The sequence below is a fragment of the Sus scrofa genome, chromosome 14 (genome assembly GCF_054392235.1).
Source record: "Sus scrofa isolate SSC_HxYL_T2T_F1_AM1 chromosome 14, Sscrofa_HxYL_maternal_Yorkshire_Landrace_v2.0, whole genome shotgun sequence".
Taxonomy (NCBI): Eukaryota; Metazoa; Chordata; class Mammalia; order Artiodactyla; family Suidae; genus Sus; species Sus scrofa.
The window spans coordinates 52616759-52644565 of record NC_139396.1 but is presented as its reverse complement, the minus strand read 5'-3'; the positions used below and the strand labels follow the sequence as shown (position 1 = coordinate 52644565).

At 42.2% G+C, this 27807-nt stretch overlaps 2 protein-coding genes across 12 annotated transcripts in view; one reads left to right on the top strand and one right to left on the bottom strand.

The window, feature by feature from the left end:
• The window catches only part of P2RX7 (purinergic receptor P2X 7), a 61375-nt gene extending 56798 nt beyond the window's left edge, over window positions 1-4577 (top strand). For 2 of the 8 annotated variants that reach the window (XM_013982855.3, XM_001926804.6), the window contains one exon: window positions 826-4577. In XM_013982855.3, coding sequence (XP_013838309.1) covers window positions 826-1323 — 498 coding nt within the window. In that variant the 3' untranslated portion in view covers window positions 1324-4577. The remainder of the gene's footprint in view (window positions 1-825) is intronic. The other 6 variants (XR_014827297.1, XR_014827295.1, XR_014827296.1 and 3 more) reach the window with 6 other exon arrangements.
• The window catches only part of IFT81 (intraflagellar transport 81), a 299226-nt gene that overhangs the window by 246801 nt on the left and 24618 nt on the right, over window positions 1-27807 (bottom strand). The window lies entirely within an intron of this gene.

Here is a 27807-nt window from a genome sequence, read left to right as displayed (position 1 = left end):
TGAAGAACATAGAATATCATTAGGTGATAAGAGAATGACCTGGGAGGAGGGGAACTACCTAGATCAGGTATAAGGGCAAGAAGCTCTCTCTGAAGAGGTGATTCTGTGCTGAGGTCGGGCTTTTCTGAATTTCACTTTTCAAGTCTGTGAAATGGAGATCAGGACACACATCTCATGAGGCTCTTCAAAAGCTTAAATGACTCAATGCTTGTGAGTCCTAGTCCTAGTATGTACTTTTATTTCATGTGTGTGTTTATTTTGTTATTATTAAAGTAGAGTTGATTTACAATGTTTCATCAAATTCTGTTGTACAACAAAGTGACCCAATCACACACAGTTCCCTGTGCTGTACAGTAGGATCCCATTGCCCATCCATTCCATGTAACAGTTTGCATCCAAAAAACCACCAAGGGGGAAAGGGGAGGGAGTGGGATGGATGAGTGCATGTACTTTTAATAGATGAGAAGTTCCTGTTGTGGCTCAGTGGGTTAAGAACCCAACATAGTATCCAGGAGTTGTGCGTTTGATCTCAGTGGGTTAAGGACCTGGTGTTGCCACAAGCTGCAGTGTAGGTTGCAGATGTGGCTCAGATCGGTATTGCTGAGGCTGTGGCACAGGATGGCAGCTGCAGGCTGATTGGACCCTAGGCCAGGAACTTCCCTATGCCACAGGTGCATCCTTAAAAAGAAAAATAAATAAATAATCAATAGCTGCTGGTATTGATGTAATATTAAATGTAATTTTATAAAGCTAATAATAAAATGAAATAACCTAGAACCCTAGAGGTTGTCATTGCTGATGGGTTTGGCAACTGGACTTTTTCAGAGACCCCCGATGGACTTCACAGACTTGTCTAGGCTGCCTCTGTCTCTTCATGACCCACCCTTCATTCCTGGACAACCAGAGGCTATTCAGCTGCTTAGTGAAGAGGCAGCTCCTAAATCCAGTGACTGCCCGGATTGGTGCCAGTGTGGAAACTGCCTCCCGTCCCAACTCCCTGACAGTCACAAATGCCTGGAGGAGCTGTGCTGTCGGAAAAAGCTGGGTGCCTGTATCACCACCTCAGAGCTGTTCCAGAAGCTAGTCCTGTCCAGGGGTGTCCTGCAGTTCCTCCTGCACTACCAGGAGCCCTTGCTGGTGCTGGATGCAGATTCTGCCAACAGCCAGCTGCGGCACTGCGCCTACAGGTGCTACACTATCTGGCGCTTTGGCTCCCAGGACCTGGCTGACTTTGCCATCCTGCCCAGCTGCTGCCGCTGGAAGATCCGGAGAGAGTTCCCCAAGAGTGAAGGCCAGTACAGTGGCTTCCAGAGTCCTTACTGATGGCACCAGGCTACGCAGTCATGTGATGTTACCTTTGCTTTTGCACCTTGAGCTTCCCCTGCAAAGACCTGCATCCAGATTTTCAGCCAAAGGGAAATGTGCTTTCCTTTCCCCCAGCTCTGTAAGTGTCAGGAAGCAAAGTGATCTGGGTCAACAAACAACAAATAAGCCAGAATCCCTTAGCATGGACTGAGAGCCAAGAGATTCAGAAAGAGAGTTCCGTTCTGTCCCTAGGGAGTTGTGTGATCCTAGGCCTTTAACCTCTGTACCTCAGTTGCCTTATTATTCAAACTACTGTTTCACAGGGATATTAGGAAAGCAAATTGAGACAATGTACACAAACTTTTCTTTTCTTTTCTTTTCATTTCTTTTCTTTTCTTTCAGGGCCGCACCCTCGGCATATGAAAGTACCCAGGCTAGGGGTTGAATTGGAGCTGCAGCTGCCAGCCTACACCACAGTCACAGCAACACCAGATCCAAGCCGCCTCTGCGACCTACACCACAGCTCATGGCAACACCGGATCCTTAATCCACTGAGGGAGACCAGGGATTGAACCGACATCCTCATGGTTACTAGTCGGGTTCTTAACCTGCTAAGCCACAATGGGAACTCCATGATTTTTCTTATTAGCTCATAAAGAGCTACATGAATATGAAGCATCTCATTCTGAGGTGAGACTAAGATAACGCCCAACTATGAACAAACATTTTGACTCTTGGTTGACGAATGGGGAGGATTAAAAGTGGCCACCAAGTTTCCAGCATTTGTCTTATTTTGTAACCCCCTCCCAGCCCCCGCCTTGTGTCTTGGCAGCTCTTATCACTTTTCCCAATGATAAAGTGATGCTGTGTCAGGTCTTGGTCTTAAGATGCTATCAGCTTCCACGTTCTGTCCCTTAAAAGTCTTATTGTGAAGGAAGCTAACTCCCATATAAAAATCTGACTATCCTGAGTCTGCCCTGCTGTGAGGAAGCTCAGGTAGCCATGTGGCGAGGAGAGAGGCCTGACCAGCCCCAGCATTCAAGCTATCCAAGTTCAGTCATTGGACAGGGGAGAGGAGAAGCCTTCAGATGATTCCAGATCCTGCTAACATATGACTGCAACTGCATGAGACACCCCAAGCAAGAACTGCCCAGTGAACCCACTGGACAAAATTGTTGTTTTAAGCCACTAAGTTTGGGGTTTTCTATTACATAGCCACGGATACCTGGGACAGAGAGCAAGCCTGGGACATAGGCTCATTCCACATCTCTGGTTCTAAAGTTCTTAGGGAACCTGGACCATCCCTGGAGGTTTAGGTTTCTATGTGGCAGTTCTAGAAGAGCTGCAGACCAAATCAGGTAACTCATCATACCAGACCCGGAATCCATCAAATCTAACTGCTGAGCTACCCAGTGTATTCCAATCCACATCACATTTCTATGATAGGAAGTAATGTTAACTGCTGTTAAAAACTGGAAAAAGCCACGTTCGTGCCTTTAACATCTTTAAAGACATCCTCCGCACTTTGCAGCCAATTATAATGAATGCAGTCTGGATGCTACTTCAAAAGCAACTCACACTCAAGCCTTTACCATTTCTTTTTTTTAACTATTTCTTTTCTTTTCTTTTTTTTAGGGCCACACCTGTGGCATATGGAAGTTTCCAGGCTAGGGGTCGAATCACAGCTGCAGCTGCAGGCCTACGCCACAGCGATGTGGGATCCGAGCTGTATCTGTGACCTACACCACAGCTCACAGCAACGCTGGATCCTTAACCCACTGAGTGAGGCCAGGGATCAAACCTGTGTCCTCAGGTTTGTTAAGACTGAGCCACAATGGGATCTCCCATATCTGTACATTGATTGTTACGAGTATAAAAATGAATAGTTACAGATTTTAGGATCCTCCTGTAGGATTTCCTTTTCATGGTTTTGGCACTAGAACTGACTATTTCTTCTCCTTCTCCTTCTCCTTCTCCTTCTCCTTCTCCTTCTTCTTCTTCTTCTTCTTTTTTGACCAAGTCCACAGCTTGTAGACATTCCTAGACCAGGAATCAGACCTGAGCCACAGCAGTAACAGCACCAGATCTTTTAACTACTAGGCCACCAGGAAACTCCAGGACTATTTCTAAACAACTATTTTAAAGAATAGAGACCACTATTCAAAACTGTGACTAATGAAGTGTCTATGAGTTTTTAATACATACTCTAAGATTTACCATTTTGATACTTTGGAAAAGTCATCAGCTTTCTACTGTACTTGTGTAAAATAATATGAACAAAAACCTTCTTTTCTTGACCCAGGATTTTATCTGGCCTTAATCTCAGGAATCAAGTGAATTGGGCCAGATTTAATGCTTATTTTTACTACCTTTCAGAGGTGTTTTTGAAAAGTGGATTATATATGACTTCTTCAGAACTGAATTTTTGTGGGGTTTTTTTTGTCTTTTTTAGGACCACTCCCGTGGCATACGGAGGTTCCCAGGCTAGGGGTTGAATCGGAGCTGTAGCCGCTGGCCTACCCCACAGCCACAGCAACGCGGGATCTGAGCCACATCTGCGACCTACACCACAGCTCACAGCAACACTGGATCCATAACCCACTGAGCAAGGCCAGGGACCAAATCCACAACCTCATGGTTCCTGGTCAGATTCATTAACCACTGCACCACGACGGGAATTCCTCAGAACTGAAATTTTTTACTCTAAGAATTCTACGTAACTACTACAGATTTCCATTCTGATGGCCTCTGAGCTTTCATGTGTTATATTTTGGTGCCTGATTCCCTGTGTGTTTCTATCACCTTGTGGAGGCCCCAGATGGAGTCAGTATTTGGAATGACACATAATCACTGGATCTACTTACTGTTTTCCTTCACCTTTCCCAGGTGCTCTGGGTGAGAAAGTGGAAGGGTGATGTGTAAAATGTCTGACATTTCCTACAGTCACATGTGTCATATTTATATTCCTATTTTTAGTGTACTGTATAAAATAGTGTCATCTCCAAAGGTATCCCCAGGAAAGTCATGTTGTGTAGGCTCTGGTTTTGTACTTAAATCCATTCTTTTGTTACAGTAATGGCACAGTATTCACTGCTTCCTCTCTGTATTGAAGATCTGCTTTCTTGTAGCACTGCCTGATTTCATGTAGAATTGGTTATGGGCTTGCATTCCTCTCTTCAGAAGAAACCATTTTCAAAACCCTCCTAATTCTAGCCTGGGGATGCAGATGTCTTAACTGTTTTGTTAATAAAAAGAAAAATGTATAGTGTGCATTTATTGAAGCATTCCTTTTTTTTTTTTATCTTGCTTGCTTTTTAGGGCTGCACCTGCAGCGTATGGAATTTCACAGGCTAGGGGTTGAATCAGAGCTGTAGCTGCCAGCCTACACCACAGTCACAGCAACGCAGGATCCGAACCATGTCTGCAACTTAAACCATAGCTCACAGCAACACCGGATCCTTAACCCACTGAGTGAGGCCAGGAATTGAACCCATGTCCTTATGGATACTAGTCAGGTTCATTACCACTGAGCCATGACAGGAATTCCTAAAGCATTCATTTTACTTCCTTTCCTCAGAAGATCCCCAAATCAGTTAGCTCATTCACTGACACATTCCGTCAACATATACACACAGAGGCACTATGACACAGTAAGATATATTTTTAGTCTCTGTCCTCGGTTCCTGACAGAGAGCTCCCAAATCCCTCAGAATTTCCTGGGTGATAGGACTGTTTCGTGTTCTAATGAGGCCACTCTTGGTAGGCTCCTGAGAAAGACCAAGCCATGATTAGAAGCTTGGAACCCTCAGTCCTACCCCCTTACCCTCCAGGGTGGGGAGGGGTTGGAAATTAAGTTAATAATTGATTTTTGCCTATGTGATGATGCCTCCATAAAAATTCCTATCCTATGGGGCTAGGAAAACCTCCGTACAGAAGAAAACATACATATTTTGGGAGCGTGGTGCACCCCAACTCCAGCGGTACAAAAGCTTCTGCACTCAGGACCCTTCTGGCCCTCACCCTACATAACTCTTCATCTGACTATTCATCTGTCTCTTATTATATCCCTTATAATGACTGGGTGTATATAAATGTTTCCCTGAGTTCCGTGAGCCACTACAGCAAAGTACTGAACTTGAGGAGAATTGGTTCTAAATCCCCAATTTAGAACCATTTGGTCAGAAGTACAGGTGACAATCTTGGACACATGACTGGTGTCTGACATGGGGACAATCCTACAGGACTGAGCCCTGAAGCTGTGGGGTCTATGCTAACTCCAGGTAATTCATATCACAATTGAATTGCAAAACACCCGGTCAGTGTCTGGAGAGTTGGAGACTTGGTTGTTGTGTGAAAACCCGACACACGTTTGGTGTCAAAATTGTTACAAGTGGTGGGAAAATAAAAATAAATAAATAAATAAATAAATAAATAAAACTAAAATTTTACAAAGAAAAAAAAAAAAAAGAAGGTGTAAATAAATCTAGAAAGTAAGTTTGTTACCAGGAAAAAAAAATTTGTTACAAGTGGAGTATAAGTAAACAGGAGTTTTCTTTTTTCTTTTTTTTTTTTTTTTTTTTTGTCTTTTTGCCATTTCTTGGGCCACTCCTGCGGCACATGGAGGTTCCCAGGCTAGGGGTCTCATCAGAGCTGTAGCTGCCAGCCTACGCCAGAGCCACAGCAACGCGGGATCTGAGCCACATCTGTGACCTATACCACAGCTCACGGCAACACCGGATCGTTAACCCACTGAGCAAGGGCAGGGATCAAACCCGAAACCTCATGGTTCCTAGTCAGATTCGTTAACTGCTGCGCCACGCGGGAACTCCAACGGGAGTTTTCTTAAGGCACTTACTAGAGACCAGAGATAGATAAGATTGCTGTTCTCATGTAGATGTGAAGAGATTGACATTAATCAAATAATTCAACAAATGTAAACTGGTAATTTATGATAAGTATCATGATAAAGAAGGTAAAAGATGTTCTGAGAGCCTATAATAGGGGAACTTGACCTATTTAGGGAAATAGAAGTCTTCTCTGAGGAAGGAGCCCCTCAGCCGAAACTTGGAGAATAAGTTCCAGATAACTATGTGAGTTGGAGGGCAGGGGAAGCATTCTAGGCAAAGAGGATGGCATGTGCAAAAGTCCTGGGGCAGAAGAAAGCATAGCAGGTTTGCAGAACAGCAAGCTTCTCTTCTTGATATTCTCCCATGGAAAAGGTTACCTAGTAAACAACCTTCCTTATCAGATGGACAAGATGCCGTTCCTACTGATCCCTGCATAGTGGAATTGAGTTCCCCACCAGGCCATGGAATGATCCAAAAAAGCCAATGACATCCTCCTGTGGGAACCACAGGACACCTTCCCCTCTTTTTTTTTTTTTTTTTTTTTGTCTTTTGTCTTTTGTTGTTGTTGTTGTTGTTGCTATTTCTTGGGCCGCTCCTGCAGCATATGGAGATTCCCAGGCTAGGGGTCCAATCGGAGCTGTAGCCACCGGCCTACGCCAGAGCCACAGCAACGCGGGATCCGAGCCGCGTCTGCAACCTACACCACAGCTCACGGCAACGCCGGATCGTTAACCCACTGAGCAAGGGCAGGGACCGAACCCGCAACCTCATGGTTCTTAGTCGGATTCGTTAACCACTGCGCCACGATGGGAACTCCAACACCTTCCCCTCTTGATGCTACAAAGCAAGCTTGCCTCCCACTGCCTCTGATTGTTCCCTCTTTTCCTAAATGCTATCCCCATGTGACCCTGCAAGGTATGTGAAGTCCTTCAGAAGAGTAAGGATGTGACTAATGAATTGTTGCCAGTTTCATCTGTCCAGTGCTTGTTGTCATATATTTGGCCACTCCCATAACCCTAGGATGGGAATCTCTCCTTTATCAATGGGGTGAAGAGGTGACTAAGATACCCTTAATTCCAGTTGCCCTCAAAAATTAGAGGCTCAGCTTGGCTTCTACACAGTCACTGTCTGCATAAAGCCCTGTTTCCTAGAGCCCACAAGGATCTGGGACTATTACCCCCATTTATTCAACTTAACCATTTGAATGGGTGGTTTTACTTTCTGCTGCTTGTAAACCTATATTCTATGCTTCTAAACCTATATTCTAATCCTTCATGCATTCTTCATTCTGGGAATCCCTGAGTGTCCCCTGACTGAAATCCTTCTGCTCTCTTTTTGGTTTTGTTTTGTCTTTCTTTTTATGGCTGTACCTGCCGCATATGGAAGTTGCCAGGCTAGCAGTCGAAATGGAGCTGAAACTACTGGCCTAATCACAGCCATGGCAACTCAGGATCTGAGCAACATCTGCCACCTATGCTGTATGTAGCTTGAAGCAACACTGAATGCTTAACCCATTGAGTGAGGCTAAGGATTGAACTCACATCTGCGCAAACACTATATTGAGTTATTAACCCCCTGAGCTGCAATGGGAACTCCCTTCTGCTCTCTTTTTGAATGGATATATACATTACTACATTCTTTCAGTTTTACTGTGATCTTTCAGTTTCCTCTTGTCCAGTTCCAAGAAGGGTTACAAATCATCTTTCCAAAACTGATGATGTATGGAAAGGATTATGCTTTTCTAATATCTTCAGTTCTTCTTAATGAATTATGAAGGCCACATGACCCTGAGTCTTCAGGAATTGGAGGAGGCCAGCACTGGTCATTTTAACCAGATAATTATCATACTTGACAGGCTCGGATAAGGGCCTTAGGCAAGCCTGCTGAGTATAGTAAGTTATAAGGTGTATCTCCCTAAGCAAACAAGAAGCTTCTCAAAGGCAAAGTGCTCATCTTGGTTTTGTGTGTCTGTATGCCTATTCCAGCAGAGTGGTGCAGTGGGGAAGAAACAGACTTCCTGTGTTCAAATCTTAGCATGCTCACTAATTAGCTGAGTGGCCTCAGGAAATTTATCCAATCTTTAGAAACCTTAGTTGTATCTTTGTGCCCAAGGGTTGTGTTAAATATTAAATGGTCTATATATAAATGTATGTAAAGCACTTAGCACACTGCCTGGCACAGAGTAAGCAGTCAATAAATGTTAGGTATTATTATTATTTAAAGTGTTAGATTTCCTGCTGTGTGTCAGTGGGTTAAGAACCCAGTGTGGGCACGAGCTGTGGCGTAGGTCATAGATGTGGCTTGGATCTCCTGTTGCTGTGGCTGTGGTATAAGCCTCAGCTGTAGCTCAGACTTAACCCCGAGCCCAGGAACTTCCATATGCTACAGATGCAGCTGTAAAAAGAAAAAGAAAAGTGTTAACCATGTGTAATGATGCTGGCTATTATTGTTAATGGACACTGCCCAAGAATCACTCCTAAGCTCCAGGCCTATATATTTAACTGCCTGTGGATATTCTATGTAAATAGTTTAGAGGTAACTCAAATAAGTACGAGGGAAAAATCACTATCTCTGCTTCTTCCACCCCATGCATGTGTGCTCTTCTAACTTCCAAGCTCAGTTAGTAGCACCACCTCCCATCAGCTCAATTTCCCAAGCCAGAAATCCAAGCCTCAAGTCTCCCATCTCCCTTCTCTTTCCCCCTTCCATCCAGACTCACCAATTCATTCAGCAAACACTTGCTGAGCACCTTGGCACTCTGAGTGTGCTTGGATAAACAAATGAAGAAGACAGGCTATCCTGGAAGTAACATGCAGTGGGGGAAGACAAGAAGCAATGTGTAAAGAAATGAGATGAGATGCTCCCATCATGGCTCAGTGGAAGCAAATCTGACTATTATCCTGAGGACGAATGTTTGATCCCTGGCCTTGCTCAGTGGATTAAAGATCCAGTGTTGCTGTGAGCTGTGGTGTAGGTCACAGATGCAGCTGAGATCTGGTGTTGCTGTGGCTGTGGTGTAGGCAGCTGCAACTCTGATTTGACCCCTAACCTGGGAATCTCCATATGCCTCAATTGCAGCCCTAAACACACACACACACACACACACACACACACACACACACACACACACACACACACGAAGAAGAGGAAGAAGAAAAGAAGAAGGAGAAGGAGAGGGCGAGGGAGAAGGAGAAGAAGAAATTAGATGAGGCTAGAATTCAATCCCTGGTCTGGGAACCAAGATCCTGCATCAAGGCGCTGCACAATGAGGACAGGAAAAAAGGAATCTACTGAATAGCACAGGGAACTATGTCCAATCTCTTGTTACAGAACATGATGGGGGATGACAGAAAAACAAAGAACATATATATATGACTGGGTCACTTTGCTCTACAGCAGAAATTGTCACAACATTGTAAATCAAATATGCTTTAATTAAAAAAAAAGAAATGAGATAAACACAGCCTGGGATAAAGGATTGGAAAGAAACAAGCAATGTGCTGTGATAAAAGCAGCGGAGTTACTGACAGGTGACAGGGATGGCCTCTCCAAGGAAGTAGCATTTAAGTTAGATCTGAATGTCAAGAAGGAAGTGACCGTGATGAGTTGGAGGCAGGGCATTTCAGGCAGAGGGACAGCAAGGGCACAGCACTGAAGTGGGAAAGAAAGGAAGTGTGTTCCAAAACGGTCAGATGGCCAGGTTGAATGGGACACTTACAAAAGGCCCTACCTTCTGGTCTAGCCAGGGAGGGGCACAACTTACTTGTTTTCTTACAGCTTCATAAACTGTGTTGTCCCATCTCAGTGAGACAGGGGCTCAAAGAAAGGCAAAATAAAATCCAAACAAACAAGAGTAATCACAGGGGGCTTTATGAAGCTTATGATACATGAGCTGGCCCTCCTAGATGAAGAAATACTCAGTGGGATGAGGTGAGCATTCCCAACAGGACCAGCAGCACCAGCCAATCCATAGACATGAGTATGACATGTGCCAAGATTACAAGTAGATTTGGGAGTTCCCATTGTGGTTCAGTGGGTTAAGAACCCAACTAGTATTCATGAGGATGCGAGTTCAATCCCTGGCCTCACTCCGTGGGTTAAGGATCTGGTGTTGCCACCAGCTGTGGTGTAGATTGAAGATGAAGCTTGGGTCTGGCGTTGCTGTGGCTGTGACATAGCCTGTAACTATAGCTCCACTTCAACCCGTAGCCTGGGAACTTCTATATGCTGCAGACTCGGCCTTAAAAGGAAAAAAAATTAAAAAGTAGATTTGGCTGGCTCCCCAGATTGGGGAAAAAAGTGGATAAAAAATAAATAGAGGCTGATTTAGGGACATCTTTTAAAAAGAAAAGAAAAGAAAAAGGCTGAGGTGTTTGGAGCAATTGCAAAGTCCAGATGGAACATTTCTTGGGTTGACAGGGAACGTGAGGAAAATAGTGACTTAAGAGCATCCTTCAGTTGTGAGGATGCTGGGTAAAGGAGGAAACCCTGGGAAGGGAGATGACTTTTAGGAGTCTGCTAAAATCATATAAGAGTGACTCAGGAAGCAACCTGGACTGCTAATTGGGTGGTGGTGATAGTAAGGAATCTGAGAAAGAATTTTTAAAATCCCTTTAAATCCAATGCTAGAAGGTTGGTTAAATAAATTATGGTACACTCATATAACAGAAGTGTATGCAGCTATTTAAAACGATGCCATAGAAGGATAGCAAATGACACTGAAAGATGTTCAAGGCAGAACACAATCTGCCTGACATTTCTCGCTTGAGGGAAATGTGAGCCTTTAATTAGAGTTCTTTTTTTTCTTGCAAAGATAGTATTTATTAAAAACCTCTAACCCTGGATGCACATTTAAGGAGACAAAGAAGAATCACCTCATTCCTCACTGGAATATGTCATGGATAATGGCAAATTCAGAGACATTAGAAAAGGTCAATGACATTCCCTGAAATTCAGAAATCAAGCTTAAAAACAATCTTTGGGGGTTTCCTTTATCCTGGTTTGTTTGGAGTAAGTCAGTTAAGAGCTGGCATATGGCTGGCTTTGTACCTCTTGTTAGAGGCTGAATATTGCCTCCCCCCACAACATGCATACATTGAAATTCTAACCCCCATTATCTTAGAAAAAGACTATAGTTGGAGATGTAGATTTGGAGGCAATTAAGGTAAAATGAGATCATATGAGTAGCTCCTAATCCAATCTGACTGGTGTCCTTATAAGAGGAGATAGGATGCAAGCATGTGACAATACAGGGAGATGCTGGCTAGTATCTATAAGACAAAGAGCCTTAGGAGATACCAGCTCTGCTGACACCTGCACGTAGCAAATTTCTGCTATTTAAGTCACCCAGTCTATGGTCCTTTATGAGGCAGCCCTACCAAATACCTTTCTTCTTTCTTTTTAATTATGACTATGTATATGTATGTATGTATGTGTTTTTTTAGGGCTGCACCCACAGCTTATGGAAGTTCCCAGGCCAGGTTTGAATTGGAGCTGCACATGCAGCCTACGCCACAGCCACAGCAACACGGTGTCTGAGATGAGTCTGCAAACTAAACCACAGCTCGTGTCACTGCCGTTTCCTTAACCCACTGAGGAAAGCCAGGGATCGAACCCACATCCTCATGGATACCAGTTGGGTTCATTACCCTTGAGCCACAATGAAAACTTCTGACTAATATATTTTAAATATAAAATCTAATGCTTGGGTTCCTCAAGTGTTGAAGTTCCTCAGATACTTAGAATTACCATATGACCCAGCAGTCCACTCCTAGGTGTATACCCAAAGGATCTGAAGGCAGGGACTCAAATAGATATTTGTACACAGATGTTCATAGCAATATTACTGACAATAGCCAAAAGATGGAAACAACTCAAATGCCCACCACCTGCTGTATAGCACAGAGATCTCTACCTGATATTCTGTGATGATCTAGGTGGGAAAAGACTCTGAAAGAGAATGGATGGGTGACCATGTATCACTGGATCACTCTGTTGTACAGCAGAGATGATCACAAGCCTGTAAATCAACTATTCTTCAATAAAACTTTAAAATTTTTTTTAAAAAAGAAAGAGCGTGGGCAAGAAGTAAGGAAGTATTAATTCTGATCTCATTCTGACATTAGCTGTGGGACCTATGAGCAGTTATTTGACTGAGCCTCTCTTTCTTACCTGAAAAGTAAGGATGATGGGCGGAGAGTCTGTCCAGCATTAAAATTCTGTGGTGAGCTAAGGTCCCACATTGAGCTATTTTATTTTATCTTAGTTTTATTGGCTGCACCTATGGCATGCAGAATTTCTTGGGCCAGGGATCAGACCCACGCCACAGGAGCGACAATGCCAGATCCTTAACCATTAGACCACCAGGGAACTCCCACATTGAGCTATTTTAAAGCTATCCTAAAGAGAGAGCAATAGGTTTTCTTTCCATATGCAGTGCTCTTAGTGGAGGCATTTGTGAGTAATGAAATTTTATAATAAACTGGTCCCAGGTTTACACAGACATTTCTCCAACACCTTTGGCTTCTAGAAATCTATTCCATCCTCACTACTGAGAACTAAAAATTGTGTATGTAGCTACAAACTGAGAATTACATTAGTGAAGATGTTTTTGAAGTCCCAAAATACTCAAGTGCCCATCAACAGATGAATGGATAAACAAAATGGGTTCTATACATACAGTGGAATGTTATTTGGCCATAAAATGAAAGGAAGCACTGACACAGGCTACAACATGGGTGAATGAACACATTATGCTAAGTAAATCAGACACAAAAGGCCACATGCTGTACGACTCCACTGATATGAAATATCCAGTGTCGCAAATCCATGGAGATGGAAAGTAGAATAAAGTTTCCCAGGGGCTGGGGGAGAAGGAAATGAAGAGTTAGTGTTTAATCGGTACAAAGCTCCCGATGATTAAAAAGTTCTGGAAACAGATAATGGCCATGGTTGTGCAACACTGAGAATATACTTAATGCCACTAATTTGTACACTTAAAAATAGTTAAGTTTATGTTACATATATTTACCACGATTTTTAAATCAACAAAAGCAAAAGAGAATGCTTGGGTCCCTGGATAGGGTGTGGAGAAAAGGAAACTCTCACATACTGTTGGTGGGAATATAAATTGGTACAAATGCCATGGAGAACAGTATGGAGGTTCCTCAGAAAACTAAATATAGAACTACCATATGATCCAGCAATCCCACTCCTGCGCATATATCCGGACAAAATTACAGCTCAAAAAGATATATGCACTGCTATTTTCATTGCAGCATTATTTCCAATAGCCAAGACATAGAAAAAGCTTAAATTTCCATCAATAGATGAATGGATTAAAAAGTGGATTAAGAAGATGTGGTACATAACACAATGGAATACTACTCGGCCATAAAAAAAGATTGAAATAATGCCTTTTTTTTTTTTTTTTTTTTGTCTTTTTGCCATCTTCTTTCCCGTGGCCATATGGAGGTTCCCAGGCTAGGGGTCGAATTGGAGCTGTAGCCGCCGGCCTACACCACAGCCACAGCAACGCCAGATCCGAGCTGCTTCTGCGACCCACACCACAGCTCACGGCAACGCCAGATCCTTAACCCACTGATCAGGGCCAGGGATTGAACCTGAGACCTCATGGTTCTTAGTTGGATTCGTTAACCACTGAGCCACGATGGGAACTCCTGAAATAATGCCTTTTGAAACAACATGGATGCAGCTAGAGATTCTCATACTAAGTGAAGTCAGTAAGAGAAATACAAATACCATATGATGTCACTTACCTATGGAATCTAAAATATCCATATCCACTTATATGTGGAATCTAAAATAGGGTACAGATGAACCTATTACAGAATAGAAACAGACTCACAGACATGGATGGATTTGTGGTTGATAAGGGGGAGAGGGAGTGAGTGGAATGGGCTGGGAGTTCAGGGTTAGTAGATGCAAACTGTTCCATTTAGAATGGATAAGTGATGAAGTTCTGCTGTACAGCACAGGGAACTATATGCAATCACTTGTGATAGAACATGATGGAGGATAATGTGAGAAAAAAAAGTGTGTGTGTGTGTGTGTGTATATATATATATATATATGTGACTGGGTCATTTTGCTGTACAGCAGAAATTGACATAACACCGTAAATCAATTATACTTTAATAAAAAAATTTTAATATTACTAGTCACAAAGAGCAAAAAAATTTAAAGATTTTTATGCAAAAAAATTAAAATGTCCCTATGATAAAAATAAAGAATGCTGGGGCAACTGTGGGATTTTTATAATTTGTGGAAATTTCCTTATATCACTAAAAAAAAAATACATTTTTTTTTTGGCAAAGTCTGGACTCTTTTAGTCTGAGTCTCAACTGGAGGCTTGGGTCACCTTGCTGTTTATATTTCTTTGTGCCATCCAAACACATATAAATATTTCTCATAAGAAAACATTCCAGTGGTGATCCCCAGCCTGGCCAGCAAGCCAGGAGAACAGTATTTGTGAGGATATGCAAGGAAGAAGGAATAAGCCAGTGGTTGGTGGATAAAAATCTTTCTTAGGGTAGAATTTGAGGCACTGAGCTCACCTGAGCCATTGACTTTGCCATTCATCATCAGGAGGGAAATTTCTTCTTTTCTGATGGGGAAAAAAAAAATCTGCCTTCAGCTTCAGATAAAGCACTGAAGGACGAGGTGCCTAAAGGCACTTGCAGAGGGCTGTGTGGGGTGAGCTCACAGCAGGAGGCCCACTGAGTTTGAGGAGTGCCTGGCTCAGCACCTGGAATTGACTTCCACTTGCTCAGGGAACATCTGCATTAGCCCAGTGCCCCTTGGAGAGCACAGCGGCTCAGCATCCAAGGTGAGAAAAGCATGTGCAGCCAGGCAGTGCCCACGGGTAATTACCGTGAGTACCTTTGCAACATGGAGGGTTTTGAATGTGCCACAGAGGCCTCGTCAAAAAAGTGCTGGGACAGGTCATCCTGGAAAGGGGACAGCAGTGCCCAGGAAAATACAGGGGGGCTGAAATTGCTACCTCATAGAAACAAGTCCAAATGTTGCAGCAAAGCAGAGAGGGTTAAATTAGTGAGCAGAGCATTTGAAGAGAGGCAGGAGTCCCTGTGGAAAACTCATTTTGAATAAACCCAATCCATAAAAATTGATTTATAAGAGGTAAATAGGATGGGTGGGCGTGATTTTTGCTTATAACAAGATAAGATTCCTTTTCGTAACATTTGAATGAAATTATACAAAAATGGAATCCTCCCTTTTGAGCTTATCTATCGGAGAGACGAGGGATGTCCTAAGCCTGGGCTTCAACTAACTGGCTATGAGGCCTTTCTAAACCTCATCTTAGTTTTTGTATTTGCAAAAGGAAAGGACTGGGTTAACTATGAACTCTAAGGTACTTTTACTTTATTTTATTATTTATTTTTATTTTATTTATTTATTTATTTTTTTTTTTTTTTTTTTTTGCTTTTTAGGGCTGTACCCATGGCATATGGAAGTTCCCAAGGCTAGATAGAGGTCGAATCAGAGCTGCAGCTGCCATCCTACACCACAGCTCACAGCAACGCCAGATCCTTAACCCACTGAGTGAGGCCAGGGTTCAAATCCGTGACCTCAAGGATACCAGTCAGATTCGTTTCCACTGAGCCACAATGGAAACTCCTCTAAGGTACTTTTAATCTCAAAGTGTGTCCTCCACTGTATAAAATGCAATCAATTTGTACCTGACATCAAGCTTACATAAAACACACAGCACATCACTTGGTAATTGTAGTCAATGAATTTGCTGTATTAGCTAAAATCAAAAGTCCATACCAGAGATCCTGAGGCTCTGCTTGATCTGGCACCTGACTACCTCTCAGGATTTTACCTCACCTCACTCTCTTCCTTGTCCACCATGCTCCAAGTCTTCTTTCTGTTCCTGGAACACACCAAGCTCTTTCCTACCTCAGGGCTTTGCACTTGCCATTCCCTCTGCCCAGGATCCTCCCCACTCCCCAGATTTTCAGAGAGTTGGATCTTTCCTCACATTTAGAGCTCAGCTCAAATGTACTTTCTTAGAGAGGGCCTTTCTCAAGCTAACAGATAAATAGCAAATTCAACACCCAACCAATAATGTATTCTTTTAGGGTGCACATGGAACATTTACAAAAACAGACATGCATTAGAACTTGTATCTCCTTCAATACATTCCACATGAACAATATGATATAGATCAGGTTCTCCAACTGCATTTCAATGAAATTTGAAATTAATTTTTAAAACAAAATATTTTTAAATGTTTGGAAACCACATCAAATATTGCTAAATGACTCTTGGAAATTTTTACAGCTGATGATAGTGAAAACACTACATGTCAAAATTGAGGGGAAAGAGTGAAAGCACTACTTGAAAGAGAAATTTATAACTTTATACACATTTATCAGTAAACAAAAAAAGGTTTGAAAAGACATGAGCTAGGCATTCAACTCAAACCTTGGAAAAGAGCAGTAGAACCAACTGAAAGAAATACGAAGAAAATAACTGTTAGGGCGGAAATCAAAGAAATAGAGGACAGGAGTTGTTGTCATGGCTCAGTGGTTAACAAATCTGACTAGCATCCACGAGGATGCAGGTTCCATCCCTGGCCTTGCTCAGTGGGTTAAGGATCTGGCATTGCCGTGAGCTGTGGTGTAGGTTGAAGATGCGACTCGGATCCCACATTACTGTGGCTGTGGCGTAGGCTGGCAGCTACAGCTCTGATTTGACCCCTAGCCCGGGAACCTCCATATGCTGCAGGTGCAGCCCTAAAAAGCAAAATAATTAAATAAAAATAAAAATAAGAAATAGAGGACAACTGAGTCAACTAACAAAACTAAAAGCTGGTTCTATGAAAAGATGAATAAGATAGAAGTCTTGCTGGAGGCATGTCTAAAAGAAAAATAAATAAATAAAATATAGAATAAAACGTAGAACATGACAGTTACAACAGAGATCTTTTTTTAAATGTTAAAACAACTATAAACAATCACATGATAATAAATTTGCATGGCTTTCCCTGACTACCTCTGTTTAGTATTTTTATTGCCTATTATTGGTCTCCTGGCACTGGGATGTAAGCTCCTTGAGGCACAGATCTTTGTCTGCTTGGTTCACAGATAGACAGCACACACTGAGTAACTATTTGATGAATGCACAGATGAATGCCCCCATAAGTCAGCACAATGAAGTCAGGCAACTTCTCAACTTTCCAGATTTGCCCAGGAAAAGGGACAACTGCAGAGGAATCCTGCTAAAAGGAACTGCAAAGGAATCCTGCTAAAAGCCTCTGGATTCTGATCATACCAGGAGCACAGTGTCACTGAACCTTGGTCATTTCTAGAGCCACTCAAAGAAACTGGGGATTTCTTCCTCTGAGGCACATGAGTCTGTACAAATTCTGGGTATGAAGAGGAAAGAAGGAAAACTGTTTGGTGGTCCCGCAAAAAGTCAAACATAGATTTACCATATGACTCAGCAATTCCAGTCTCCGGTATTTGCCCCAAAGAATTGAAAACATGATTCAAACGAATAGTAGTACACGGATATTCACAGCAGCACTATTCATGACAGCCAAAAAGCAGAAGCAATCCAAATGTGGATATAACCATCCTCAAAGTGTGACATATCCACACACCAGATATTACTCGGCCATAAGAAGGAATGCAGTACTGACACATGCTACAATGTGGATGAACCTCCAAAACGTGGCTAAATGAAGGAAGCAAGAAACAAAAGGTCACATGTGGTATGATTCCATGCACATGAAATATGCAGACTAGGTGAAATGTAGAGACAGAGAACCGACTGGTGGTTGCAGAGGTTGGGAGGGAGGGCAAATGCGGAACTATTGTTTAATGGGTAGAGAGTTTCCTTGGGGAAATGAGAATGTTTTCAAGTAGATGGAGGTGGTGGTTGCAACAACATTGTGAACTCACTAAATGGCACTGAACTGCTCACTTTAACAATAGTTAGCTTTATGTTATGTGAATTTTACCTCAATTAAAAATAATACAAGAGTAAAGGTGTACCAAATACACATTTAGCCAAATGGCTGAGTGTTAAAATCAATAACCAAAGCTCAATATTCCTGCCAAAGTACAAGAATAAATCTGAAAATTTTTCAAATTCTTATTATTTCAATTGTATTATTACATTTTACTAATCAAATTTTAAAGTTTGGTTTTTATTACATATGAGCCTTCCTTCCTTAGGATTGCTCCTATGATTGCTCCACTGAGCATTTGGATATTGATTGGATACCCATTTTCAACTATTTGAAGGTGAAGCTAAGATATGTCTTGGCTGCTTTGCCAGAACAGTACACTGTTGATAGTGCTGTTGCCACCACATGACCATGATAAAGACTTACATCCTCTTCAGTTCTGTACTTGAAAACTGGGTTGATGATGATAATGAAATTCACTAAAGCAATCCTACCAACGAAGTTTCATGCACTGCTTGAAGATATTTTCTGAATATTTTCAAGAGCAAATTAAAGATTTTTTTTCACTCCTTTTTTTTTTTTTTTAATTGCCATACCTGTGGCATGTGGAAGCTCTTGGGCCAGGGGTCGAATTGGAGCTGTAGCTACAGGCCTATGCCACAGCCACAGCAATGCCAAATCAGAGCTATGTCCATGACCTATGCCACAGCTTGCAACCACGCCAGATCCTTAATCCACTGAGTGAGGCCAGGGATCGAACTCACATCCTCACAGACACTATGTCGGGTTCTTAACCTGCTAAGCCACAACAGGAATTCCTTCACTCGTATTTTTAATTTCTAACATCTTTTTTGTTGTTGTTTTTTTTAGGGCCACACCCACAGCACATGGAGGTTCCTAGGCTAGGGGTCGAATCAGAGCTGTAGCCACTGGCCTACACCACAGCCACAGCAACTCGGGATCCGAGCCAGGTCCGCAACCTACACTGCAGTTCATGGCAACACCAGATCCTTAACCCACTGAGTGAGGCCAGGGATTGAACCTGCGTCCTCATGGATACTAGTCAGATTCATTTCTGCTGAGACCTCTAATTTCCAACATCTTTACGCCTCTATTATCATCCAAATTATTACCTGGCCAACAAAAATCTCTCCTAATGGTCTGTTCATCAATTTTTCCGTTAAACTATTTCAAAGTTCTTTTTTTAATTTTTTTTTTTTTTTTTTTTTGGCTACATCTGTGGCATATGGAAGTTCCTGGGCCAGTATTTGAATCGGAGGCGCAGCTGTGACCTACCTGCAGCTGCAGCAATGCCAAATCCTTAAGCCACTGTCCCATGGTAGGAATTTCTATTTCAAAGTTCTTCATTATTTTATTGATTGATTGATTGATTTTGGCTGCACTTGCAGCATGTGGAAGTGCCTGGGCCAGAGATTGAACTTGTACCACAGCAGTGACAATGCTGGATTTTCAACCCGCTGAGCCACCAGGGAACTCCTCTTAGTTGTTATTTTTATTTATTTACTTGCTTTTTAGGGCCACACCTGCAGCATATGCAGATTCCCAGGCTAGGGGTCTAATCAGAGCTGCAGCTGACAGCCTACACCACAGCCACAGCAATGCCAGATCCAAGCCACATCTGGGACCTACACCACAGCTCATGGCAACACCAGATCCTTAACCCACTGAGTGAGGCCAGGGATCGAACCTGCAACCTCATGGTTCCTAGTCGGATTCGTTTCCGTTGTGCCATGTGGAAACTCTAGTTGTTATTTTTAAAAATAAAACTTTCCAGTAATTCCCTGGTGGACTAGTGGTTAAGAGTTCCATGTTATCACCACTACGGTTCAAGTTCAATCCCTGGCCTGGGAACTTCTGCATGTCGCCAGTAGTGTGGTCAAAAAATAAAATAAAACAAAATGTTTCTAAACATTACTCTGTTTTAACAATAATAAATCTAAATGTGTAAACTACTGATACAATCTCAACATCTAAGGAGACTTTTTTCACTCCAGTTATAACTAGAATGCTCATCAAAGCTGGAAGGTGAATGTTCGTGTATTAACAACATATTCCAGGCCTCACTCATATCACTGACATTGATACCCTGATTAGAGACGATGGTTACCCATAAATTCCATGTTCATTGATCACATACAAATTGAGAGCAGCCAGAAACGGTGTTGAAGGGGTCATCTAACTACTTGGCCTTCTAAAGGCTGAGACTAAAACAAAAGCTAAGTAGCAGATTTGGGCAAAACAGAAGGCTAAGGCTGATGATGTTTCACCCCTAGTGAAGAGGCTAGACCAGGGAGTAGGAGTGGATGAATGTTCTGGATAATTCTCAGGGCAGGAAAGAGGCCATCTTTGCCCTCAGCTGACCCAAAGAAAGTGACTGCCGTTTGTCCCCCCACTTTCCATGGAATTTCCTACTGACAAGGAAACGGAAAAAAACAGAAAAAGGGAAGCTACTAAAGAGATAAGATGCTACCCTCCACATACACTTCCTGTTGATTGTATGAATTACACATCTTACGGCCTCAGCACAGCTCACATCACACACACCTAACACAGAGTGTTCTAAAACTTCCCACTGCAGTGTTGGCAGAGTTTTTAGGGGCTATACTTAAGGATAGAAAAGAATTCAGAAAATCCCAAGAGAACAATTTATGATTTGCTTACGTGAACTTAGAGGTTATTCTTTTTTTAGGGCCGCACCTGCAGCATATGGAAGTTCCTGGGCTAGGAATTGAATCAGAGCTGCAGCTGCAGGCAATGCCACAACCACAGCAACACCGGGTCTCAACCACATCTGCAACTTATGCTGCAGCCTGCAGCAATGCCTTATCCTTAACCCACTGAGCAAGGCCAGGAATTGAACCCATGTCCTCATGGACATTATATCAGGTTTTTAAACCACTGAGCCACAACAGGAACTCCCTTAGAGGTTATTCCTGACTGCAGCCAGACAACAGAAATTCAAAACATTATTGTTATCAGGTTGATGGTTTTGGAGTCTGATGAGTTAGTTCTTTCTTCCCTCTGTGCTTGCATTTTCTCCTAGCCACCAATTATCAAGAGACATCTCTTATGACAGAGGGAGGCCTCATACCTAGAAAAAGGAAGACCTCCAGAATGTTTTCTAAAACACAAATGAGGCTGAGCTCCCCCCACCCTTTTTCCAGCCGCACCTGAGGCATATGGAGGTTCCCAGGCTAGGGGTCTAATTGGAGCTGCAGCTGCCAGCCAATGCCACAGCCACAGCAACACTAGATCCAAGCCACATCTGCGAACTACACTGTAATCCACGGCAATGCCAGATCCTTAACCCACTGAATGGGGCCAGGGATCGAACCCACATCCTCATGGATACTAGTTGGGTCCGTTACTACTGAGCCACAATGGGAATTCTGAAGCTGAGCTTTTACTCAACTATAAAAAGGGATTCTGGGAGTTTCCACTGTGAACAGGATGGGTGGCATGTCTGGAGCACTGGGACGCCAGTTGGATTCCCAGGCAGCACAACATGTTAAAGAATCTGACAGCTGTGGTATAGATTGCAACTGCAGTACGGATCTGATCCTTGGGCTGGCAACTCTATATGACACAAGAAAGGAAGGAAGAGAAGGAAGAAAGGAGAGAGAGAGAAGGAAGGAAGGATGGAAGGAGGGAGGAAAATTTTTTAAATGAAAAAAAAATAAAAAGAGGTTATGAGTATCAATCACATGAAAGTGATTTTCAGAATAGAAACTGCTATCCAGAGCCAAAGAACCCTGAGTTCTCAATAAGGTCCTGCTGTACAGTATAGGGAACTAAGTCCAGTCTCTTGAGACTGACCATGGTGGCAAATAATATAAGGAATGTATGTGTATGTATGATGTGTTACTTTGTTGTACAGCAGAAATTGGCACAACACTGTAAATCAACTTATACTATAATTTAAAAATAAATAAACACTTTTTAAAAAAGAAACCTAAGTTTCCACTGAGTTCTAGATCTGCTAGAGACTGTTTGCTAATTTGGCTAATAATCCAATAATTTAGGGGTGGGGGAGACAATCCATATATTCCAGAAAACTCTTGTCTTCACTAGAGAAGAAAGGAGATGAGTTTTCATCTCAAGACAAGTAACTTAAAGGTCAACCTTTGATGCTTTTCATCATTGTTTTGTTTCACTTTCATTCAGACTTCCAAGAAAGCTTGAGTTGTCTGATACAAGATCAGGAGAAGTGCGGTTTAGAGGCCACATTTCTGGCAAAGCCTCTCTGCTTCTTGCAAAAGCCTTTTTCTTTTTTAAACAGATCTAGTTCCAATTTAACCCGCACCAGTCTCCAGAGAGTGAAGCTTGGAGTGGATTCCGGGGGTTGGGGAGGGGTAGTATCAATGGCCTGTGGGGCCCTGGTTCAGAATCTATGCTATGGTGAGCCTTCCTGAAGCTAGATGATTTAATCCTTCTGGGGGTCACCAGCTCATCCTGTTTGCCAGGGACCTTCCCAGATTTAGTGTTCAAAGTCCCATATCCTAGGAACTTATTCATAGGCAAACTACAATGTTTATGAATCAGGTAAGGATTTACCTCCTTGCAGAAACTGTACTGTACGCAAACAAGAAACCCTGTGTGGGATTCAAAATACTATAAACTTTTCAAGTTAAATCTCTGTACTTTGCAACTTTTGTCTCTCTGCACCACCCATCACAGCCTTTTTCTACCATTGAATAGGATTCCCACGTGGTTAGCACAAAAAAATCATAACGAATACAACGGCAGATCCTTTAACCCACTGTCCTGGGCCAGGGATCAAATCGGTGTCCTGGCTCTGCAAGGATGCTGCTGATCCCTTTGCACCACAGTGGGAATTTCTCCACCTTTTTTTTTTTTTTTTTTTTTTTTTTTTAGGGCCGCACCTGAAGCATATGGAGGTTCTCAGGCCAGTGGTCCAATCGGAGCTGTAGACGCTGTCCTATACCACAGCCATAGCAACGCCAGATCTAAGCTTTGTCTGCAACCTATACCACAGCAACACCCATCTCACACCACAGCTCACAGCAACACCGGATCCTTAACCCACTGAGTGAGGCCAGGGATTGAACCTGCATCCATTTCTGCTGAGCCACGATAGGAACTCCCTCCAGTTATTTTTTTTAAGTGGAAAAAAAAATCTAAATTCACACAAATAGTCCTGAATTTTTTTAATTTTTAAATTTTTTTTATTTTTATTTATTTATTTATTTTGTCTTTTGTCTTTTTAGGGCTGTACCCCCGGCATATGGAGGTTCCCAGGCTAGGGGTCTAATCAGAGCTGTAGCTGCCGGTCTACATGACAGCCACAGCAATGCCAGATCCGAGCCACATCTGCAACCTATACCACAGCTCAGGGCAATGCTGGATCCTTAACGCACTGAGCGAGGCCAGGAATCGAACCCGCAACCTCATGGTTCCTAGTCAGATTCGGCAATGCTGCAACTGTGGCTTAGGTTACAACGAAATTCCGATCTGAGCCCTGGCCCAGGAACTCCATATGTCAAGATGCGGCCAAAAAAGAAAAAAAATAAATAAATAATTTTTTAAATTGTTTAAAAGATACCGTTTTACAGTTCTGGGGATCAGAAATACAAAATGGGTCTTGTGGCCTAAAATCAAGGTGTTGGCAGGGTTGTGTTCCTTCTGGAGGCACTGGGGGGAAATCCACGACTTGCCTTTGCAGCTTCACTGCTTGGCTCTTGGCCTCCGGTTGGCAGTCTCATCACTCTGACCTGTGCTTCTGTTGTCATGGGCCTTTCCTGACTCAGATTTTCAGCTCTTCTCTTTCATTTTTTAAGGAACCCATGTGATTGAACTCACCTGGATAATCCAGGTCACTCTCTCCATCTCAAAATCATTGATTTAATCAATCTGCAAAGTCTTTTTTGCCATAAGGTATCATATTCACAGATTCCAGAGATTAGAATGTGGATATCCTGGGGGAGGGGTAGGAGGTAGGGAGTCATTACTCTGCCTCCCATGGTCATTAAGACACCATCTTAGAAAGTGATCAGATTTGACATTAATGGGACTATATCTTTGGGGCTTACGTTCTTGAGCCTGTTGGGTAATCCTTCCAGATATTTTGGTACCTAATGGTTTCTAAGTAAATTTGAAAAGATACTTGATTATATCATATGTGAATGTCAGGGAATATGAGAAATATACAAGGGTTCCAGTAACTATCATCTCTACAAGCATGACTTCTCCCATTTCAATGTGACCCCCACAATCGTCATTATCCCTTAAATTTACATTATACACCAATGATGGAAACGTAAAAAAAATCCCACATATTATTATACAATGATTTAGAGTGGACAAAATTATTGCATAGCATTTTTTTTCTTCTAGGGCCATACCTGCAGCATATGGAATTTCCCAGGCTAGGGTTCGAATTGGTGTTGCAGCTGCTGACTCCACAGTCAGAGCTATGCCACAGCCACAGGGATACTGGATCCTTAACCCACTGAGCAAGGCCAAGGATCAAACCTGCATCCTCATGGATACTAGTCAGGTTCTTTATCTGGGGAGCCAAAATAGGAACTCCAGCATTTTTCTTTTAATGCCGCACCCATGGCATATGGAAGTTCTTGGGCCAGGGACATATATATATATATATATATATATATATATATATATATCCCAAGCCTTAGCTGTGACCTACACAGGGCTTGTAACCTAAGCAGCTGCAGTTGGATTCTTAACCCACTGCACCATAGCAGGAATTCCTTCACACCATTTTAAAGCTACACAGTGAAATCATTAAGAGCAAACATTCTGGAAACAGGGATGGACTCAAATCCTGACTCAACTGCTTGCATGATCCAAGTCTCAGTTTTACTCCTCAGTGCCTACCTCACGGTTCAAGTGAGACTGAAGGAAAAGAAGCCTATAAAGCAGTCAGCAGACTTAGCTATTTTTATTACTATCATAAAGATGATATCATACTTGACACAATAACACTGGTCCCCATTTTACATATAAAGAAACAAACTCCCCAAAAGTAAATAGCTCACTTAGGGTTGTGTAACTGGTAAATAATCTTATATATATCCCAGTGTCTGGCACACATTCTATTCACCCTGAATACTTTTATTTGCAGTAATAGCAGATATAATCCCCAAAGATCAATCTCACAACTGCTCCATCAACCCTTGTATTCACAGCTCTTTTCCCCTATCCGTCCTCTTTTCTCTGCTGCCTATCAAAAGACGTGGTCTCTGAGGTCTTTTTGCCTCCTAAAAAATCACATGTCAAAGGTGCTGAGATTTCAATATACAGTTACAGAAAGAGGTCCAGCTCATCTGCAAGAATATCATACTTCCCATTTTCTCCATTTCAATAAGCTATAATTCCACCCACCCACTGAAAGGGAGAAAACGTTTGCAGGTCATATACCTGATAAGGAATTGTCCCTGAATATATAAAAAACTCTTACAATTTAAAATAGGCAAATAACCCAATTTAAAAATTGGCAAAGTATCTGAACATGCATTTCTCCAAAGATGTGCAAACAGCCAGTAAGCAAATGAAAAGCTCAAGATTAATCATCATGAAAATGCAAACTAAACAAATTTTAATATATTTTGTATATTTTAACATATACATTTTTATGTATATATTTGAGTGTATGTCAATTATATTTCATACCTCCTAATGGAATGCTAGAAAATATTTCTTTTTTTAATTTTTTCATTATAGTTGATATACATGGTTCTATTAATTTCTTCTGTACAGCAAAGTGACCCAGCTATATACATAACTGGGTGTGTGCATGTATACTCTTTTTCTCATATTATCATAAAGTATCTTCTTTTAAAGGGACTTTGGATTTGATAGGGTTGAGATCCACTGGTCTAGCATATATGATCAGCATATGGCCTATTAAATAAGAGTCAGGGGAGTTCCCGTCGTGGTGCAGTGGTTAACGAATCCGACTGGGAACCATGAGGTTGCGGGTTCGGTCCCTGCCCTTGCTCAGTGGGTTAAGGATCCGGTGTTGCCGTGAGCTGTGGTGTAGGTTGCAGACACGGCTCGGATCCCGAGTTGCTGTGGCTCTGGCGTAGGCTGGTGGCTACAGCTCCGATTTGACCCCTAGCCTGGGAACCTCCGTATGCCACGGGAGCAGCCCAAGAAATAGCAAAAATAAATAAATAAATTAATTAATTAATTAAAAAAAAATAAGAGTCAGGTTTTTTCCTCTTTTTTGTTCCACAGTGGCCTCAGCCTCAAGGACTGCAGAGGAAAAGCAACAGTAAAATTACAAAGTAATTTATTCTTCACTTTCACTACCAATTTGTTCTTTATTTAGGGGATGCGCTGTTTCTGGAGGTATGTATGATTATACATTTGGATCACATGTCCCTGTCATTATGTTACACACTGATGTATTTTATAATGTCTATGTGCCAGATAAGTGAATCTCACATCTATAATTGCCTGAACACCTAATTTAAACATTTTTTTGTTGAAGATACTCCTGAACAAAAGATACATCTTCAACCGACTAGCCTTGTGTGGCTCCAGGCCATTGCAATGATCATTCTTACCATGCTATAACCAAGTGATTCCCTAATATGCACTGAGGTCAGTCACTGCCGGCCTCTCTACTGAATGAGAGATGAAAGTGATGAGCTTTTTGTTCTTGGCTCTGCTTTTTATAGGAACTTATTTCTTTTTGAGGGCTATTAATTAATTTATTGCTGCTCTTAGAATTGGTGGCCTCACGCAGTGCCTCCCACCTCTCATTTGCTGCATTTATACAAATATTTAACACATGTTACCAGTGACAGTACATTTTTTATCTCTTGAAACCTAGTACCATAGCCCTTTTCAATCCCAAGTTCCAAAAGCCTACTAGCTTATGAAAAAAAGAAAAAGAACATTTATTATAAGTTTATGAGGGTACCTCAAGGGTAAGAGTGACCAATGAGGCACAACCTGGAAGTAGAAACTCAGCAGAAACTAATGAGGCCATTTCCTTACTATCCACTCCCTTTGCCTGTCTGTTTTCACTCTCTTGCTCCTGGAAATGCCCCTTCTTGGTCTCTCCATGAATAGGACTCTGCCACAAACCATGAGCTTCTCCTCGCTTGCAGAGAACAAAGATCTGCCCCTCTCCCAAGGCCAGTCCAGAGGTGAGAATCTGATTGGCCCTTTGGGGTCTAGGCTCCCCCTGTGGTCCAACTGATAAGGTCATATGGTATAAAAATGGCCCTTGGGGCCACCTCTGTGAGGAAGGGCAGTTTTTAGAGGAAGAATGTGACAAACTGCTGTAACATGCAACAAAGGAACCAGATAATCCAGTCTGTTGGAATCTAAAATAAAACTAAGCTCTGTGAGGGCCTGAGGTGCTCCCTAGGAAGAAAGAACATGAGATTTGGCCGCATTATTGAAGGTTCATACTTTTTTTTCTGAGGCTCCCCTTTTTTTTCTGATTGTCTACTCCCTGTTCCTTTTTTTATAATGTGATATGATTCACATGCCATAAAAGTTACCCTTTTAAACTGTTACAACTTAGTGACTTTTAGTAGATTCACAAGGATTCTTCAACTATCACCATTATCTAGTTTCATGACCCCAGATGGAAGTAATCATCTGCCATTATTTCTTTCTCCCAGCCCTAGGCAACCATTGATCCACTTCCCATATTTATGGATTTGCCTGTTCTGG